Source organism: Petromyzon marinus, chromosome 24 (genome assembly GCF_048934315.1).
Source record: "Petromyzon marinus isolate PM22_M1 ecotype Great Lakes invasive population chromosome 24, UKy_Petmar_22M1.pri1.0, whole genome shotgun sequence".
In the NCBI taxonomy this organism is placed as follows: domain Eukaryota; kingdom Metazoa; phylum Chordata; class Hyperoartia; order Petromyzontiformes; family Petromyzontidae; genus Petromyzon; species Petromyzon marinus.
This window is the reverse complement of record NC_133690.1, coordinates 2,931,237-2,951,922: the sequence shown is the minus strand read 5'-3', so window position 1 is coordinate 2,951,922 and position 20,686 is coordinate 2,931,237. Positions and strand designations below refer to the sequence as shown.

Here is a 20,686-nt window from a genome sequence, read left to right as displayed (position 1 = left end):
AGTGAATCTTCAAATAATTGTTTAAATGCATGCCTATACAGATCACCATTCATAAATGGGGATCACCTGTATGCAGTCAATAACAGGTACTGTTATTTTATTGCACTCATACAACAGGATGTACAAGAATAATGTGCATACATAATGTACGTTGATTAACATATCAATAACCCAACTGGCAATAGAAAACCATTGTTATTCATATGCATGCATTCATCCACCCCTCCGCCTTCGCACAAGAAGGGCTCACAAGTGACGTCATCACAAATATCCCTCTTTAAGAAATGAAACAGGAGGATTTGTACCAAATCTGGCTGTCGCCTGATGAAGCTATTTGTAATTACCGGCCAAACGTCGTATTCAGATTGTAAATGTTGTGGATTTGCTCTCCAACACACCGGTGTGCTGTACTAGTAATGAAATGGCATGTTCTGTTTACGTGACAAACCTTACTGTGTCGGGTGGTGGCGTGTTTCACGACACATTTATATTTACACAATCTAACTCATTAAACCTATATTAGGTATTACCAACTGTGAATAAATTGTCTTGATAATTCACATTGACTCGACTTCGTTTGTATGTATGAATGTTGAATTTCTTTCGCATCGCCAACCGTCCTAATCAGAGTAGCAATTTGCATTGCTATTCTTTTTGCATTGCTACTCAGGCCCTAGGGGCTTCTCTGCTGCATCATCACGGCACCAACCCAGTTACTCTTGCACATTTGACTCATTCTGGGTATTTTCATCATCAAGTTTTATAAATGACGGTGACTTTGTAGGACATTTTTAAGAGGATGGTAAGCTTGGGAATTTTGAGAGTTTGAGGGAGTGTGGGGGGAGGGATCACAAGGTAGTTACCGGTAACATGAAATAGAAATCACTTTATTGAACAACACGAATGAACGGTAGTGATTGAAAAATGAGTCGCCTTGGGTTTTCCTTGAAAATGAAATTGAAAAGCTATTTGATCAAAAAGGCCCACGTGAATTTAAGTGGGAAAAATATTATACATCACGAACGGGTTAACAATTTTATACTTGGCGCCATCGCACAGGCTGAGCGGCTGCTTGCTGAGTGTTACGTCACGTATGCATGCCCTGTAAACGTGAAGATACAAACTTCCGATAAATAAAGGTGAGACCCTATCCATGAAATAATTAATAATCCTGTGCTGCAAAAAAGCGACGTTATTTTTCAACTCGCCGTCATAACACTTTACGGCCAGTCCCCGCTTCACGAACAGGCTGCGTGCCTGAGGCCCGTTCATTGATCCAACTCATTTGTAAGTTGACACTCAGTGGACGAAAGCCCCACTTATGACAACACGGAGATAACACATTCCGTGAGAAAAAACTTTCAGTAACAGCTTGAAAACGCCGACTCGCACTGGCGAATCGAACCACCCAACTCTTTGGTTTGGCGGAGCCAGCTGTAATGAGTCCTAACATCACCGCTGAGAGTGTGTGTTGAGTGTACGTGTGCGCGTGTGTATAAAGTGAGGGAAAAAAGTATTTGATCCCCTGCTGATTTTGTACGTTTGCCCACTGACAAAGAAATGATCAGTCTATAATTTTAATGGTAGGTTGATTTAAACAGTGAGAGACAGAATAACAACAAAAATCCAGAAAAACGCATGTCAAAAATGTTATAAATTGGTTTGCATTTTAATGATGGAAATCAATATTTGACCCCCTCTCAATCAGAAAGATTTCTGGCCCCAGGTGTCTTTTATACAGGGAACGAGCTGAGATTAGGAGCACACTCTCAAAGGGAGTGCTCCTAATCTCAGCTTGTTACCTGTGTAACAGGTACCTGTCCACAGAAGCAACAAATCAATCAGATTCCAAACTTTCCACCATGGCCAAGACCAAAGAGCTCTCCAAGGATGTCAGGGACAAGATTGTAGATCTACACAAGGCTGGAATGCGCTACAAGACCATTGCCAAGCAGCTTGGTGAGAAGGTGACAACAGTTGGTGCGATTATTCGCAAATGGAAGAAACAAAAGAACTGTCAATCTCCCTCGGAGATTGACAGTTCTCACCTCGTGGAGTTGCAATGATCATGAGAACGGTGAGGAATCAGCCCAGAACTACACGGGAGGATCTTGTCAATGATCTCAAGGCAGCTGCGACCATAGTCATCAAGAAAACAATTGCCGTGAAGGACTGAAATCCTGCAGCGCCCGCAAGGTCCCCCTGCTCAAGAAAGCACATATACATGCCCGTCTGAAGTTTGCTAATTAACATCTGAATGATTCAGAGGACAACTGGGTGAAAGTGTTGTGGTCAGATGAGACCAAAATGTAGCTCTTTGGCATCAACTCAACTCGCCGTGTTTGGAGGAGGAGGAATGCTGCCTATGACCCCAAGAACACCATCCCCACCGTCAAACATGGAGGTGGAAACATTATGCTTTGGGGGTGTTTTTCTGCTAAGGGGACAGGACAACTTCACTGCATCAAAGGGACGATGAACGGGGTCATGTACCGTCAAATCTTGGGTGAGAACCTCCTTCCCTCAGCCAGGGCATTGAAAATGGGTCGTGGATGGGTATTCCAGCATGACAATGGCCCAAAACACACGGCCAAGGCAACAAAGAAGTGGCTCAAGAAGAAGCACATTAAGGTCCTGGAGTGGCCTAGCCAGTCTCCAGACCCTAATCCCATAGAAAATCTGTGGAGGGAGCTGAAGGTTCGAGTTGCCAAACATCAGCCTCGAAACCTTAATGACTTGGAGAAGCTCTGCAAAGAGGAGTGGGACAAAATCCCTCCTGAGATGTGTGCAAACCTGGTGGCCAACTACAAGAAACGTCTGACCTCTGATTGCCAAAAAGGGTTTTGCCACCAAGTACTAAGTCATGTTTTGCAGAGGGGTCAAATACCTATTTCCCTCATTAAAATGCAAATCAATTTATAACATTTTTGACATGCGTTTTTTCTAGATTTTTTTTGTTGTTATTCAGTCTCTCACTGTTCAAATAAACCTACCATTAAAATTATAGACTGATCATTTCTTTGACAGCGGGAAAACGTACAAAATCAGCAGGGGATCAAATACTTTTTTCCCTCACTGTACTCATCAACCAACACACACCACTCACCTGATCCGAACCATACACTCCAGGCATTTGCCATTCACTCGCACACAAACTTACACCATTCTCACCTATTCGTCTATAACATTGACAAAAAAACACGTCTCATTCACAATCCTGTATCTGTCTCATCGCATAAAACAACAAAATCAATGTTTTTTTATATCCCACCAGCCCACGGTCTTCTTGGAGTGCATAATGTCAGCAGTATTAGTTCAATACAAAGCAAGCTATGGGCTCGCTTCGACATTCAGTGTCTCATCAGCAGTCAGGCGTGCCCCAACCAACGTTGGTGAATCGCAAGATACTAAAGATGCTAATAAGCAAAGACGCCCCACCCCCGATAACTTCAAGATAATGGGTCCGAGTTTTCACGCAAAATGGTATACTGTACTGTAATAGATTCTGATATAAAGTACACATTACTCAATTGGGATTATACATAGCCACCCCCTACTGTGAAAACTGGCAGGACCCTCCTGAAAAAGAGCCACGAGGCTCACTCAGTGAGGCAGCAGCGGCCCTGGACCCGCTGCTGCCAGCAATCGGCGCCCCCAAACCCCAGGGGCAGATCGAGGCTGAGATTTTTGGTAAACTGGGAAACATTTTGCCCCTATTTTCCGTTTAATGTTATTTATGTATTTAAAGAGGCATAATTATTCGGTTTGTCCGTCCGTCTGTCCAATCAATCGTCAGAAATGTTGAGAAATAAATTATAATTTTTTTGGTATTTGTATTTTTTTTGTACTTTTTCCTCGAATTTGGCACCCCACTTAACTTGGCGCCCTAGACGACCGCCGAGATAGCCTACATGGGCGTGTCGCGCCTGCAGTGAGGCTTTCCTGGATAAACAAGCCTCATAATAATCACATTCCTGCGGAGGGAGCTGGTAGGAACGTTGGGTTGCTCGGTCAGTGGCCAGGGTCAACGGCGGCACCACGTGGTGTATTCCGCAAATATGCCCGACTGTGAGGGCGGGCACAAGCCGGCGTGAGTAGGTGAAACGTTGAGTTTTATAAGGGCACCACGGGGTGACCAGCCCCTCCCCACCCAACCCCACCCTCCCCACCCTCCCCTCCCCACCCAGCCCCTCCCCTCCCCACCCTCCCCTCCCCACCCAGCCCCTCCCCACCCAGTCCCACCCAGCCCCACCCTCCCCTCCCCACCCCACCCTCCCCTCTCCACCCAGCCCCTCCCCTCACATTTTTGGATGGACGATGGACGGACACAATAATCCCCTGTGGGCTGGTGTAACCAGAGGTTCCTAGCAGTATCATCATGATCACACTTGACACCATTCGCTTGTGGCCGTCTGATACGTAGTCTCCACGGCACAGTAGCGTGTTTAGTCCAGCAGGGGGTGCTGCGGCATTGTTGTTGACGCACGTGTTGGCTTCACGTGGTATGAAGAAGAACAATTGAAGCAATTGGCGGGACCCCGGGGTCCCATCACTGCCCCGGGGTCGGAAAAACCGCGTAGCGACACGAGTCTTGCCTTACCGACAACACAACTAGCGTCAATCGATTGGCCTCGTCGAGAGCTACTCGGGGCACTAAGTTTCGTAAAAAGTTGAAAAATTACATAAACACGTTGAATTCACTGCCTGGGGGGCGGGGCCCGCCTTGGCAAAGAAGCCGAGGATCGACGGCTGACCGGAGGGCGTCGTCGCCCCCCGGGGCTCACGTTTGCCCGGTGGGGTGGCGCCCATCGTGTCGATCGCCGCCTGCTGCTGCTGGCGCTTGTTGGTGCGAGTCTGGGCGGGCGGCGCGTTGCTGTCGGGGTCACGAGTGGGTGGACTGAAAAATAATAATTATTGACCTGATTTTTGCGGGACCCCGGGGTCCCACCAAATAATTTAATTGTCCAAATGTCGCGTATTAAAAAATAAATACTTTTAAGACCACAGTTTGTTATTTACAAATTGTCGCTGAGTTGTCATTGCACTGCAGCACGTGACTTGTTTTTCTTTTATCTAGGTCAAGAGTCGTAACATAGGCAATGTGCAATTCTAAAGACCCCCATGGATGATTATGGTGGGTGTTTCAGATTGCCATCAAACACCCTACCTGTCACGCACTGGATTATAATTTTTAAAATCTGAGATAAATTCATACGTCGTACAAAGTTCACATTTAATACCATAGCCAGCTGGATTAAAACGGTCAAAATGAGTTATCTTTCAGCTCTGTACGTTGAGAACTACTCAAATTAATGCTGCCAAAACACCGGCTCATGTGAGCCGATTCATAATCTGCGCTATAACTCACACACGTGTCTCCCTTGTTGCCTCTCACTCCAGAGGCTGTCCCCACTCCTTCCCTTGGCCTCGCCCCTCCACCAGTTGGCCCTGTTCAGCTCCATCCACCACATGAACCACAGATGTTTCTTTAATCTAGTTTAGAGGCTATATGCAGTTGTTATAGGTCATTACCAGTGCCATAGGTTATCGGTTTCTGGTTAAAATCAGCTGGACCTGTGAAATTAAAATTACAGGAAGCCCTCGACTTACGAACACCCGACTTAAGAACACCCGACTTAGGAACACCCGACTAACGAACACTAGTACTTAAGAATCCGCGAAATTTCGTGAAACTGAACGTTCGTAAATCGAGGGATACCTGTATAGAGTGAAAAACAAGGTAGGGCCGATGAGAAGTTTCCTGTTGCCTGGGAAAGCAAACGCGGTGTGGAAGGCAGGGCATGTGGAAGGAGGGAAGTTGTGAGATGTGATGAGGCTGAGGTTGACTCAGCCTCAAATTATTACCTGGTGCGATGTGTAAATATCGTCACTGGGGAGATAAAGACGGCCGGGCGTGGTGCTGGCCACCCATCCCTCGTGTGCCGTTCAGGCCTTCATAGGTGCTTGCTTATAGCACTTGCCCCAACAGTCTGTTAAGGCTATACGGGTGATCTTTGTATAATGAATGCCATAGATTTGGGCATAGGCAAAGGAATCTAGCATTTCTTATCAATCCATGCACTTCCTCCCACCACTCTCCCTAAAATAAGAATAATTAATGAATATGCACACCGTTAATTACCCACGTGAGGAGCCATATCAGCGCTATAAATCCGTCTTGCAGCTTGTGGACTGTGTAGCGTGGTGTCCCGCACCACAAGGGCCCTGCATTGCACCACAAACTAACTTTGCTTCTGCCTCCTACAAGGTGTAGGGCGTGATGTGCATGTAGGGGGAAGAAGAGTCTGGGGCCAGATACATGGAATGTGGGATGTGGGCAGGAAGAAGGTTGTGTATTGGAGATCCTGGCTCTGAGATAATGTGGAGGTTTGGGTAGGCTGTGTGCGCTGAGTGTTGCGGCGAGTGGTCGGTGGTATGTGGACTGGACAAAGAGGCTGATCGGATGTTGCAGGGTGTGTATGAGGCTGGGTATAGGAGTTGGGGCGTGTGCAAGGTGTGTACGAGGATGGGTGTTGGTATTCGAGTTGGGTGTATGGGCTGTAGATTAGACTATCTGGCTGTTTGATTGCTGGGTGGGTATGGGGCTGGCTGTGTGAGTTCTGGGTGAGTGTTTGGGGCTGGCTTTTTGATTGCTGGGTGAGGGTTTGAGGCTGGCTGTGTGAGTTCTGGGTGACTGTTTGGGGCTGGTGGTGTGAGTTCTGGGTGAGTGTTTGAGGGTGGCTGTGTGAGTTCTGGGTGAGTGTTTGGGGCTTGCTGTGTGAGTTCTGGGTGAGGGTTTGGGGCTGGCTGTGTGAGTTCTGGGTGAGTGTTTGGGGTTGGCTGTGTGAGTTCTGGGTGAGTGTTTGGGGCTGGCTGTGTGAGTTCTGGGTGAGTGTTTGGGGCTGGCTGTGTGAGTTCTGGGTGAGTGTTTGGGGCTGGCTGTGTGAGCTCTGGGTGAGTGTTTGGGGCTGGCTGTGTGAGTTCTGGGTGTTTGGGGCTAGCTGTGTGCGTGCTGGGTGAGTGTTTGGGGCTGGCTGTGTGAGGTCTGGGTGAGCGTTTGGGGCTGGCTGTGTGAGTTCTGGGTGAGTGTTTGGGGCTGGCTGTGTGAGTTCTGGGTGAGTGTTTGGGGCTGGCTGTGTGCGTGCTGGGTGAGTGTTTGGGGCTGGCTGTGTGAGTTCTGGGTGTGTTTGGGGCTGGCTGTGTGAGTTCTGGGTGAGTGTTTGGGGCTGGCTGTGTGAGTTCTGGGTGAGTGTTTGGGGCTGGCTGTGTGAGCTCTGGGTGAGTGTTTGGGGCTGGCTGTGTGAGTTCTGGGTGAATGTTTGGGGCTGGCTGTGTGAGTTCTGGGTGAGTGTTTGGGGCTGGCTGTGTGCGTGCTGGGTGAGGGTTTGGGGCTGGCTGTGTGAGTTCTGGAAGAGTGTTTGGGGCTGGCTGTGTGAGTTCTGGGTGAGTGTTTGGGGCTGGCTGTGTGCGTGCTGGGTGAGTGTTTGGGGCCGGCTGTGTGAGTTCTGGGTGAGTGTTTGGGGCTGGCTGTGTGAGTTCTGGGTGATTGTTTGGGGCTGGCTGTGTGAGTTCTGGGTGAGTGTTTGGGGCTGGCTGTGTGAGCTTTGGGTGAGCGTTTGGGGCTGGCTGTGTGAGTTCTGGGTGAGTGTTTGGGGCTGGCTGTGTGAGTTCTAGGTGAGGGTTTGGGGCTGGCTGTGTGCTTTCTGGGTGAGTGTTTGGGGCGGGCTGTGTGAGTTCTGGGTGAGTGTTTGGGGCTGGCTGTGTGAGTTCTGGGTGAGTTCTGGGTGAGGGTTTGGGGCTGGCTGTGTGAGTACTGGGTGAGTGTTTGGGGCTGGCTGTGTGAGTTCTGGGTGAGTGTTTGGGGCTGGCTGTGTGAGTTCTGGGTGAGTGTTTGGGGCTGGCTGTGTGAGTTCTAGGTGAGGGTTTGGGGCTGGCTGTGTGAGGTCTGGGTGAGTGTTTGGGGCTGGCTGTGTGAGTTCTGGGTGAGTGTTTGAGGCTGGCTGTGTGAGTTCTGGGTGAGTGTTTGGGGCTTGCTGTGTGAGTTCTGGGTGAGTGTTTGAGGCTGGCTGTGTGAGTTCTGGGTGAGTGTTTGGGGCTGGCTGTGTGAGTTCTGAGTGAGTGTTTGGGGCTGGCTGTGTGAGTTCTGAGTGAGTGTTTGGGGCTGGCTGTGTGAGTTCTGGGTGAGGGTTTGGGGCTGGCTGTGTGAGTTTCTGGCTTCGTGAGTTGCTGGCTGTGTGAGTTGCTGGCTGTGTGAGTTGCTGGCTGTGTGAGTTGCTAGTTGCTGGCTGTGTCAGTTGCTGGCTGTGTCAGTTGCTGGCTGTGTGAGTTGCTGGCTGTGTGAGTTGCTGGCTGTGTGAGTTGCTGGCTGTGTAAGGCTTGGGGCTGGCTGTGTGAGTTGCTGGCTATGTGAGGCTTGGGGCTGGCTGTGTGAGTTGCTGTGTGTGGGTTTGGGGCTGGCTGTGTGAGTTGCTGTGTGTGGGTTTGGGGCTGGCTGTGTGAGTTGCTGGCTGTGTGAGTTGCTGGCTGTGTGAGTTGCTGACTGTGTGAGTTGCTGGCTGTGTGAGTTGACTGCTGTGTGGGTTTGGGGCTGGCTGTGTGTGTTGCTGGCTGTGTGAGTTGCTGGCTGTGTGAGGCTTAGAGCTGGCTGTGTGAGTTGCTGGCTGTGTGAGTGCTGTGTGTGGGTTTGGGGCTGGCTGTGTGAGTTGCTGTGTGTCTGAGTTGCTGGCTGTGTGTGTTGCTGGCTGTGTGAGTTTCTGTGTGAGTTGCTGGCTGTGTGAATGCTGGCTGTGTGTGTTGCTGGCTGTGTGAGTTGCTGTGTGTGGGTTTGGGGCTGGCTGTGTGAATGCTGTGTGAGGCTTGGGGCTGGGTGTGTGTGTTGCTGGCTGTGTGAGTTGCTGTGTGTGGGTTTGGGGCTGACTGTGTGAGTTGCTGTGTGAGGCTTGGGGCTGGCTGTGTGAGTTGCTGGCTGTGTGAGTTGCTGTGTGAGGCTTGGGGCTGGCTGTGTGTGTTGCTGGCTGTGTGTGGGTTTGGGGCTGGGTTCGGGGTCTGGAATTGGGCGAGCGGGCGGGCGGGGCTCCGGATCCGCCCAAACCCCCGCAGCCTCGTCCGCAGCCTCGTCCGCCTGGCGCCTTCGCCTCTTCAGCATCACCGCTCGGCGCCTTCGCCTCTTCAGCATCACCGCTTGGCGCCTTCGCCTCTTCAGCATTACCGCTCGGCGCCTTCGCCTCTTCTTCATCACCGCTCGGCGCCTTCGCCTCTTCTTCATCACCGCTCGGCGCCTTCGCCTCTTCGGCATCACCGCTTGGCGCCTTCACCTCTTCATCACCGCCACCACCGCGGCCATGGCCACGTCCCCGGTGAAGTCTCCGACCGGATCGCTCAAGGGCAAGAAGGACGACTCCTTCCTTGGGAAGTTCGGCACCCTGACGAGGAAGAAGAAGTCAAAGGAAGGTGAGGTCGGCTACGCCGGGTCATCATCACGAGCGTCAACAACCACCATCATTATCATCAGCATCATCATCGTCATCGTCACCGTCGTCGTGGCTGACGCCTCCACCACCGTTATCGTCGTGAAGCTGGACAGATTTACAGAGTGTGCCCTGAGAGCGGAGTGGCCGCGCTAATGAGTGTGAAGATGAGTGTGTTTGGTGAGAACCGTGGTTATTTTTAATGGTGTAGCGAGGGGAGGACGTGCAAGCCCGCATGCTGTAAGTTGTCGGCGGGGGGGTGCTCTTCGTCTGGAATTCCCCTCGACTAACAACGCTTTCGTTACAACGAAGTTGACTCGGCTTTCATGCGGCTCTCATTTAAAAAAAAACACATTCATACGACGCGTAACAGCGAAAGCACACAGTGTATATCTACAGTTGTGCCTATTCACTTTTGCACGTAAAGCGCGCTCTATCCAAGTAATACAATGTTTATGATTCATAATTATTGGCGCGCTAAACTGTGAAGAAAATCCCGGCCCCGAAAACGCCGAGGCGTTGTACGTCGTGATCCCCCCTCCCCCCCGACGGGGGACCCCCGGGGCCGAGAGGGTGGGGGGCTTCATTCCTGGGGGCGGGGTCCCACTGTGTGTGCGTGTGTGGAGTCTCTCACCAGATTTGGTGATTTCTCATCCACGCGTCTCACGCGTTGGGTCTCACTCCGTGCGTAGTCTGTCATCGGGATTTGGTGAATTCTCTCACCCACGCGTCTCACGCTCTCACGCATTCGGCCCCACTGTGTGGGGTCCATCACCAGGATTTGGTGAATTCTCTCACCCACGCGTCTCAGGCTCTCACGCATTGGGCCACACTCTGTGTGGAGTCTGTCATCGGGATTTGGTGAATTCTCTCACCCAGGCGTCTCACGCTCTCACGCATTGGGCCCCACTGTGTGTGGAGTCTTATCACCAGGATTTGGTGAATTCTCTCACCCACGCGTCTCACGCTCTCACGCATTGGGCCACACTCTGTGTGGGGTCCATCACCAGGATTTGGTGAATTCTCTCACCCACGCGTCTCAGGCGTGAAAGACATGGGCCGGAGTACAACATGATTCCATTTAAGGTAGCAAATATGTGAGATGTGCCGATAAGAGTGAAATACTTGATAACCCGCTCATTTCAGTCATTTATCACAATTCACTGTTATGAGCCACGTAAAAAAAAAATCGTAACCACTAATGAAGTGACAACCACCAGAGGTGGAAGCAACATGTGACACATCTGGACTGTTGAGCGTGGAGAGTTGCTCACCAGTCGCATGTCCCTCCACTCTGACTGCATTGGGCTAGGTTGCGTCAATTGCACAATGACTATCATGCACGTGAGTGTGTTTCACATACAGACCTGGAGTGACGGCGCCGCATCGATATTGAGGTGGCAGTGAAGTGTGTAATTGTGTACGTGTGAACAGAGGGCAGCACTTCATTGAATGTCATGCAGGGCAACTGAAGCATACAGGTAGTCCCCGACTTACGATACAGGGTAGTCCCCGACTTACGATGGGGATGCGTTACGACGACCCCCCCATCGTAAGTCGAAAATATCGTAAGTCGAAAATATCGTAAGTCGAAGATGGCCTAGCCGACCCAGGAGTCTTAAAGAATGGTGATAATTTAGCAAAACAGAGCAATTTACAGTACCGTACTGTATAAACTATATACTCTATGCATTTATTAATTACAATACTGTATTGCACAGTAAAATGTAAAGTAAAAAAACAGGGTAAATTCTTAGCCTACCTATATGAACTGCAATTTCATGGAAAGTTTTTTTTAGTAAACAATTCTATCTGCTATAAAAAAAAACTTTTAACGTGCTTTGAACGTATGTATCGTATCGTGGTAACCATAAAATTAAATCGCTAAAGCTACGTATCATACATGCATTGAACGTATCTACTGTGCTCACCAAGATGCTGTCCGTCGTCTGCATACTTGAACGATGTCAGGTTGTTGATGGCTACATTAACTTAGTTGTCAGAAGAGGAGGATGGCGATGATAAAGTTTCAGTCTCGTACCTTGTAGCACGCTGCTGCGTTTGCCTGCCGCGCGAAATTACAAATATTTTTACAATTTTGTCATATCGCTATCGTAAGATCGAAATATCGTAAGTCGGGGGACTACCTGTATCAGGAAGATGTGTGAGAAGGTCGGATAATAATAAAATAATAATATATATAAAACAATAAAATTCTCACGACGTTTCGACTGCAACACAAGCAGTCATCGTCAGCAGTCATCAGATGACTGCTTGTGTTGCAGTCGAAACGTCGTGAGAAATTTATTGTTTTATATATATTTTATTGTTTCCCTTCAACGTCCCAAAGAACCAAGAATATGAATCACTGCAGTCACGAAAGCTTTAAATCAAAATTTAAGGTCGGATAAGTGAATGTCTGTAGAAAATGACAAGTTACACTGCTGTGCACAAATAGTTTACTGGACAAATATTCAGCACAATCTGCTGTACTTTAGACATAAACGAACGTATACTCACATTTTGCTGCTGTCACTTCTCTCTCTGAAACCTTCTGCTGCTAGACCATCCAGATTTCCCTATGCAACCTCTTGTTGCAGCAGCTCGTTTTATTGCCCTTCTCCCGCTGTGTTTGTCTCACCTGATGACGGTTGCTTGGGTTGCGGTGGATACGCCGTGATCTATTTTTTTGTTTCCATCTACGTGACTTTACCGAAAGAACCAAAGAGTACGCGCATGTCCTCTTTGTGTATTGTTTATTATTGCTAGAGGTGCTGAAGTTGGCATGAAGTGTCAGTTTCAGTAGATCCTTTCAGAACCAAAGCTGAGTTCAAATCACATCAGAGATCCCACGTGGTGTACATAGCAGGCTACAGCCTCAGAGGGATCATCTCTTATGGCCTCTAATCTCTCTGCTATGAAGAAGGCCCACTGCTCCAAACATCACGTATTATATTTGTATATTTTCTGTTTTTGTTGTGAAGCGTTATTAACAAATCTGTTGAATTGATGTTATCCCTGGGGTTGACTGGATATAATGACTACCTCATTTGACGTGCGTGACACTGTTACGATAAATACGACGGCCAGCCTCATGCTGTCCTCACCCCTCTAGGGGGGGGGGGGGCGGGCAACGTTATGCACTCTACCCCTCGGTAGCCTCCATGGGCCCCCTTGGCTGCTCCACTTGAGCCCCCGCTGAAAATTTCCCCAACTGCAAAACAGTCGCCACGTGCCTGGAATAGTGTCTGCGAGGGAAGGAGTGCGTAGCGCAGCGGCTAACACGCTGTGCTATGAGCCCCGTGACCCGAGTTCGATTCCTGCTCATGGCCAACACCAGTGACGATTATCTAAGGACCTCTCTCCTAGGTCGACTCAGACTCAGATGAGTACCTGGTGCGGTATGTAAACATCGCCACTCTGAAGACAAAGGCGGCCGGGCGTAATGTTGGCCACCCACACCCTCGTGTGCCACAGTGTGGGCCTTCGTAGGTGCTCGCTAACAGCACTTAGCCCAACAGTCTGAGGCTATGGGGGGGATCTTTACCTTTGTATTCGTGTTGAAGAGCCAGACTTTAACGAACTGGCAAATGAGCTTCTTCTAGCCTTGGAATATAGGAAGATGTGGATCATGCTTGACATGTCATGTAGTTGTTGTCTCCTTTATTAAACCAGGATATGAAATAATAAACCCATTGAGACACATAAGACATACATTCCTAAATTGTAAGATCAATCTGGGTTACACTAAGAACAAGTTAAGATGAATTTTTTTTTGTAAACAAATGCATACATTTAACAAACCTAGACTGAGTATGGTAGGATATAGTGAGCAACTTGGGAGTGATCGTGATGGTTTCAACTTGAAACGCACTGCACAGTATTTGCTTGTTCTTGAAGAGGTTGAACAACTTGGAGGTGTGGGTAACCACAGACAAGCAGGAAGGCAACGCCAGGCGGTGAGACGGCACCAAATCCCCCCTCAAAGCTCTGTGGGCCTCTATATATTCAGATATGTTTGCTCAATTAATGAGAGTTTGTGTCATTAAAAAACGAAGCGCCCAGAGAAAAACTCATGCATGCGATAGGGCGACACTATTCCATGCAGACAGACCAGGTGAAATCCACATTAGCTGTACCACATTCTCCTGGCAAGCCAAGGGTATGGGCACCTTCACGACATCCACGGGAAGGGAGTTTCCTAACATTTGTGTGATCCACCAACCCTCACCTCCACAGTGCTGCTTTGCAGGCAAACTCAACTGCCACCGCCCGGCTAAATATAACGTAGCAAGAAATCAACGTGGACGGACTTATGGCAAGGAGGTTGTGCTGGACGAGGGGCATGTGTGTAGGAAAGAGTGACCCCTCCCCCTGGAATGGTATTCCAGACGCGGGTGACTCAAGCAAATACTTGAAGCCAGATGTTGAGATATTGTAAGAGCGAACCTTGGCGTGCAGGTGTTGACTTGGACCAGAATTTAAGGAAGAGGATGGATGAAGGACGAGAATAACTACGATGATGATTTGTGGATGGCTAGAGTTTGTCTATGTACAGTAATGCACATCTTGATTTTGGCACAGTGTGATATTACGATATTTTCTACGTAGGATCAAGATTAACGATAATGCAATGGAAATATACTTTTTAAAGTAGGTATTATAATAATATATGAGTGATAATCATGACACCTTCCCGTCTTCACCAACTGGCACCAACTAGCATGGTGAAGTATGGTCACACATCCCCCATGACGATACAGCGGGTGTGTGTGGAGGGGCTTCCCCAGTGTATTGACTAAGAGCTCTTAAACATAGACACCTCTCAGTTTAGCACTCATCTGGTGAAAGATCAGGCTTCGTAAACTTAACTATTTTTAAAACTTTCTTTTATTTTACCAGGTAACGCTTTTAATCCGTTCCACGAAAAATACTGTGAACCAAAATAACCCTTAATCGAATATAGGAATTACATGTTAAAAGCATTAATCCATTCCAAGACGATCGGAAGTTTACCTTATTGACCCTAAAAACAGTTTATAACTTTTAAAAAACAATTACTTTCCTACTCCTCTTTTCCTTTTGCGAATTAACTTTAGGGGCCATTACAATCACTATTAATTCACCTATAAGTTGAAAATAAGTAAAAGTCTGCTAGAGTGCTGCTTCCACTCCCAAACCAGAACGCATAATGTTAAACAAAGCTAGTCGAGGATCTAAACGATCATAAATGGACATCGCTGATTGGCTGAAGTGGCATGGCTTGGCCCTACTTACAAGCGCTCGGATTGGCCGAAATCAGTGCCCGCGTGCATAACGTAAACATATCGTTAATCAAAATGTTAACATTAGTCGAAACCATGGGGTCCTATAGGAGGCGAAACGCCTACCGAAAAATCGTTAACCGATGTCATTGTTAATCGCTGTCACTTGTTAACCAAGGGGCTACTGTATAGCTCTTTTTCAGAAGTGACCTGGCCACAAATGATAGCCCAACGAAGCGGCTCATCACGTGGACATTTATCGCAGCCAAATACTCCAAACGCGTGTTTCTAAATGTGGAGGGTAACACCGGAGGAAGAACATGCAAACTCCAAATATACAGCAGCAGGCGTCAGGGTCGGGATCGAACCCATGACCTCCTGTATACCAGGCGAGGTAGTTAACATCTCACCAAATGAGACCATTCTCCTGTTCGAGGCTTGTCCCATCTCATTCCAACCCCAGCAGCCCCAGTGGCTCACAGAGCGTGCTTATTTTAGGTGGTGTATTCGCGTGGGTGCTTGAAACTATTTAAAAAACAATTCCGCTATTGGAATTGGGGTTGGCATCGCATTGTACAAGAGCTGGGGTCGTTAAGGTTCTAAAGTCAAGCTTGTATTTATATATATTATACATAAACTGTGTGTGTGTGTGTTGTACCCTACTGAGTGGGGTTTTGGTGGGGCAGTGCTGAGCACTGCACTACGAATCCGTTCACCCGAGTTAAATTCCCACTCACGACCAACTATAACATTGGCGGATATTTAAACCCGGTCCTGGTGGGCCTCCACTAGGTTGGCGCAGCCTTAAATAAGTACCTGGTGCGGCGTGTACAAACATCAGCATTGGGGAGACAAAGGCGGCCTGGCTTGGTGCTGACCATACAACCCCCTCTCGTCCGCTGTATGTCGGCTTTGATGGGTGCTCATGACCAACACATACGCCGGTCTTCTTCATATCAAGGCCCGCGGACCACTTGCGGCCCCTGATGGATTATAGTGCGGCCCCTGACAATACACAAATCGTGAAAACATCAAACACCCCCCATCGTCATCATCGTGCTGCTGTCAAACCCCCATCATCATCATCGTGCTCCTGTCAAACCCCCATCGTCATCATCATCGTGCTGCTGTCAAACCCCCATCATCATCGTCATCATCATCATGCTGCTGTCAAACCCCAATGGTTAACAAATGTGTGTCGGCCCTCACACTGATGATGTCTTATCGGCAAAAGTGACCCCTCCCCCTGACAATTAGTGAAGAACACTTGCCTTAGGCCAACAATCTGGATGGCTTTTTGTATCCGGTAAATATGTGCAGGTCACGTAAGGACACCTTTAAGATAAATCATCGTTAAATATACGGTTTCTGGGAAGCGGCGCGTGGGATTGTGGCTGGGAGGTTCAAATCGAGTGAAAGGCTGGAGGAGAGGATGACGAGTTATAGAGGATGCGTAGGGATGGAGAAGGAAGAAAGAGGGTGTTTGGCGGAGATGGGGAGGAGAGGGAATATTTGAAAGGGTTCAGGAAGGAACGGGATGGAGGGGGGGACTGAAAGCACGTGGGTGTTTTGGCGGTGAAGCTTGCCTAAGACTGCGTGTGCTGTGTTAATGGGACACTAAAATTCCCTTTACCAGGATGACTGCTGTTTGGGTCTCCCTATCACACACGAGAAGGCAAAGATCCCTATGTGTGTATACGTGTTTGTAAGTGTGTTTGTTAGTGTGCATTTGTTAGCTTACACGCGTGACCGTGTACATGTGCACGTTGACATGTGGATGTGTGCGTATATGTACGTGTTTTTACATTGTTTTAGTGTGTGGAGTATTGTACACCACTGTAGCATACGCCATTGTGTGTGTTACGGTATTGTGTGTACTATATAGTGTACAGTAGTGTGTGGTGTAATGAGTATCGTGTGTGTTTGTGCTGTATAGCATAATGTGTGTGAGGTGTGGTGCGAGAGTGAATTCCGTGAGGTTGAGTTCAGGCTGAAATGAGTGTGAATCTGTTAAGATTTGAGTGTGGCTAAAGTGAGGGTGAGTAGGGTAGTGTGTACGTCTGTGTACGTATGTAGCTGGAGTCGGGTTGTGGTAGGGGCGTATATCTTAACGGAATATAGCGCCTTAACCAAGACGCTTTACGGAGAATTAAGAATGGTACGACATATGAATGTAATGGTGGAGATGAGGTCAATTAAATAGATGATGAATTAAATAGATGAGAGGAAGCAATGGGGGCGAATCTGTGTTGCGTGAATTCGTTGAAAGCGAAATTGACGATGAATGTAAATGATGATGAATGGATTGAATGAACGGGGGAATGAGTGATAGCCAAATAATGAGAATATGAAGAGGGAAGAGTGACGGTGGTGGTTATGAGGAGGAGATTAAGGGGTCGTTGGGTGAGCGAGTGAACAATTAGTGAGTTTTGAGTGAGGAGCGAAACCTAGTGAGTGCAGGTGACTGTTTAATGTGGCTGGCAAGCCCTCTCTACATTTCAATTACTTTACCAAAAATCACGGAGGAAACACCAAAAATAAGTTCTAGATTTAAAGCTTTCGTGACTGCAAGGATCCATACTCTTTGGTTCTATTCGGTAAAGTCACGTAGGTAAATAATAAAACAACAATAATCACGACGTTTCGGCCACAACACAAGCGGCCTTCATCAGGTGAAGGGACGAGCCTGTCTGGAGGACAGCGCTGGAGTGGAAGAAGCCACGCTTAGATCACGACATTTAAGCTGTGTGAGAAGAAGAAGACCACGGGCTTTGACAAAGGAATTAGCATATAATTTAGCATTGAAATGGCTCATTGAAATAGCTAAGTTAAAGCATACACATCCGCAGAGGTGCCCCTTGACAAAGGAATTAGCATAGAATTTAGCATTTAAATAGCTTAGTGATTAGCTAGTAACTGGTCACAGAAATAGCTATGTTAAAGTCAGAGTATATACATTCACCGAGGCACCTAGTGCTCATCAAACAGGAGAATTTAGCGAAACACAACCACGCTCAGACATCGGACCTGTGTGCGAGCAAAGAGGTGGTCTACATGCCGGTGGACTTGCAGTTTGGCGAGGGGGGGAGGGGGAAAGGGGGGAGGGGGATTTTACCTATTGATGGTGTGAAAATGGGAATTTATAAGAGCTGCGAAAGTTTGGGGTACCACTACTCGAAAAATATACTGTACCATTGAAATTAGTTTAATGTTTAGTTTGATTTAGAACATCTTTCCAATGGTTGCTTAATTTGAAACCATCCTCTCGGTTGAAATTGTGTCTGTGTTTGTAGATCTGAATTGCTTCATGAACAAATCTCTGATAAAAGCCCGTGGGTTTGCAAAGAACCTTGGTATCGGAAAAAATTATATCGTGATCCCCCACAGCGTTGTAACAGTGATCAGCTACGGCAGAAGAATTCGTTTTGCCGTGTTTCAAATCTGATTTGTGCTCGCGAATTCGGTCAGAGACATGTCGCTTTGTCTCACCGATGTAGCAATAACCGCAGGTACAACTCAATTTGTAAACCCCGGGGTACTGTAAATCAGGAATGACATTCTTCACGGATGGGATCAGATCACGAATTTTGTGTACTGTATTGAACCGGACCTGGATCTTGTGTTTGTTTAGAATTTTGGAAATATTTTTAGTAACGCCTGCTATATATGGAAGTGTGATGGTTTTGACCGGAGTATCAAGTGGTTGTTTCTGTATGGAGGGAGAGACAGCTTGGCGGATGGTACGGTCAGAGTAACCATTCCTTTTTAGGGCCAGGTGTACATGTTTTAATTCACTGGTCAGGTGGTGTTGGTCCGAAATGCAATGAGCCCTATGGTATAAAGTTTTGATGAGAGAATTCTTTAGGGCTCATTGCATTTCGGACCAACACCACCTGACCAGTGAATTAAAACATGTACACCTGGCCCTCAAAAGGAATGGTTACTCTGACCGTACCATCCGCCAAGCTGTCTCTCCCTCCATACAGAAACAACCACTTGATACTCCGGTCAAAACCATCACACTTCTATATATAGCAGGCGTTACTAAAAAGATTTCCAAAATTCTAAACAAATACAAGATCCAGGTCCGGTTCAATACAGTACACAAAATTCGTGATCTGATCCCATCCGTGAAGGATGTCATTCCTGATTTACAGTACCCCGGGGTTTACAAATTGAGTTGTACATCGGTGAGACAAAGCGACATGTCTCTGACCGAATTCGCGAGCACAAATCAGATTTGAAACACGGCAAAACGAATTCTTCTGCCGTAGCTGATCACTGTTACAACGCTGTGGGGGATCACGATATAATTTTTTCCGATACCAAGGTTCTTTGCAAACCCACGGGCTTTTATCAGAGATTTGTTCATGAAGCAATTCAGATCTACAAACACAGACACAATTTCAACCGAGAGGATGGTTTCAAATTAAGCAACCATTGGAAAGATGTTCTAAATCGAACTAAACATTAAACTAATTTCAATGGTACAGTATATTTTTTGAGTAGTGGTACCCCAAACTTTCGCAGCTCTTATAAATTCCCATTTTCACACCATCAATAGGTAAAATCCCCCTCCCCCCTTTCCCCCTCCCCCCCTCGCCAAACTGCAAGTCCACCGGCACGTACACCACCTCTTTGCTCGCACACAGGTCCGATGTCTGAGCGTGGTTGTGTTTCGCTAAATTATCCTGTTTGATGAGCACTAGGTGCCTCGGTGAATGTATATACTCTGACTTTAACATAGCTATTTCTGTGACCAGTTACTAGCTAATCACTAAGCTATTTAAATGCTAAATTCTATGCTAATTCCTTTGTCAAGGGGCACCTCTGCGGATGTGTATGCTTTAACTTAGCTATTTCAATGAGCCATTTCAATGCTAAATTATATGCTAATTCCTTTGTCAAAGCCCGTGGTCTTCTTCTTCTTCTCACACAGCTTAAATGTCGTGATCTAAGCGTGGCTTCTTCCACTCCAGCGCTGTCCTCCAGACAGGCTCGTCCCTTCACCTGATGAAGGCCGCTTGTGTTGTGGCCGAAACGTCGTGATTATTGTTGTTTTATTATTTACCTACGTGACTTTACCGAATAGAACCAAAGAGTACCAAAAATAAGCTTGTGCTTATACTGGAGGCCCCAGGGGAAAGATGTCTTCTGGCCAACCCCCATTAGGCAGAGACAGGGTTCCTTCAGAAAAACAGAAAAAAAAACACGAACTACACTTGGCCATGTAGAACGTTTGCATGCTTATTGTGGAGGAGAGGCTGCCATTCCTCTGTCGGGAGCTGGACCAGTACCGCTTGAACCGCTGTGGTGTACAGGATGTCTTGTTGGAATGGCTGTGGCTCAGGTCACAATGAGGGGGTGGACAGTCTTCCACTTGGGGCAGGAAACTGCAAAACAACAGTGGCCTGTTGAACAAACTAATACAGGGGGCATAGGAGTGTGGCGTGAGGTGTTGCTGTGAGTCCCAAGCTATTGTTGGCTTGTTTCCGCATCAACATAGAGGAATACAGGCAAGGCTGATGCGTCAAATGCATGCATATATGACCTGCCCTAGTTTCCCACTAAAGTGGCCCCTCGGGATAGTCATCTTGTTGGGTGACTTTAATGCCCCAGTTGGTCATGATGGAGGTACCTGGACCAGAGTGATCAGAAGGCATGGCTCGGATCAACTCGGGAACAATAGCAGGAGGCTGCACGACTTCTATGTAGCCCGTGGGCCTGTAATCACCAACACGCTGTTGTGGCATTGGCGCATCCACACATCATAGATGCACATTGGGTCTCAGAAAAATTATCTGCTGGACTATATAGTGATGGAACAGCGAATACAGGACCTACTGTGGAGCTAAAAAATGATCTGCCCAATGAGCATTGGCTTGTCATCTCCAAAATGTGCCTGTCATATATCCACCTAGGACCCCATTCAAACTACAACAGCCTGGCCTCAGC

The 20,686-nt window shown here is 47.7% G+C and overlaps 1 protein-coding gene across 1 annotated transcript in view; it reads left to right on the top strand.

Annotated features, from left to right (window-relative positions):
• Positions 1–9,315: 9,315 nt before the first annotated feature.
• LOC116945493 (beta-parvin-like) overlaps positions 9,316–20,686 on the top strand; it is a 43,428-nt gene continuing 32,057 nt past the window's right edge. The window contains exon 1 of the mRNA XM_032959835.2: positions 9,316–9,450. Within this exon, the coding sequence (XP_032815726.1) occupies positions 9,342–9,450 (109 nt within the window). The 5' untranslated portion in view covers positions 9,316–9,341. The remainder of the gene's footprint in view (positions 9,451–20,686) is intronic.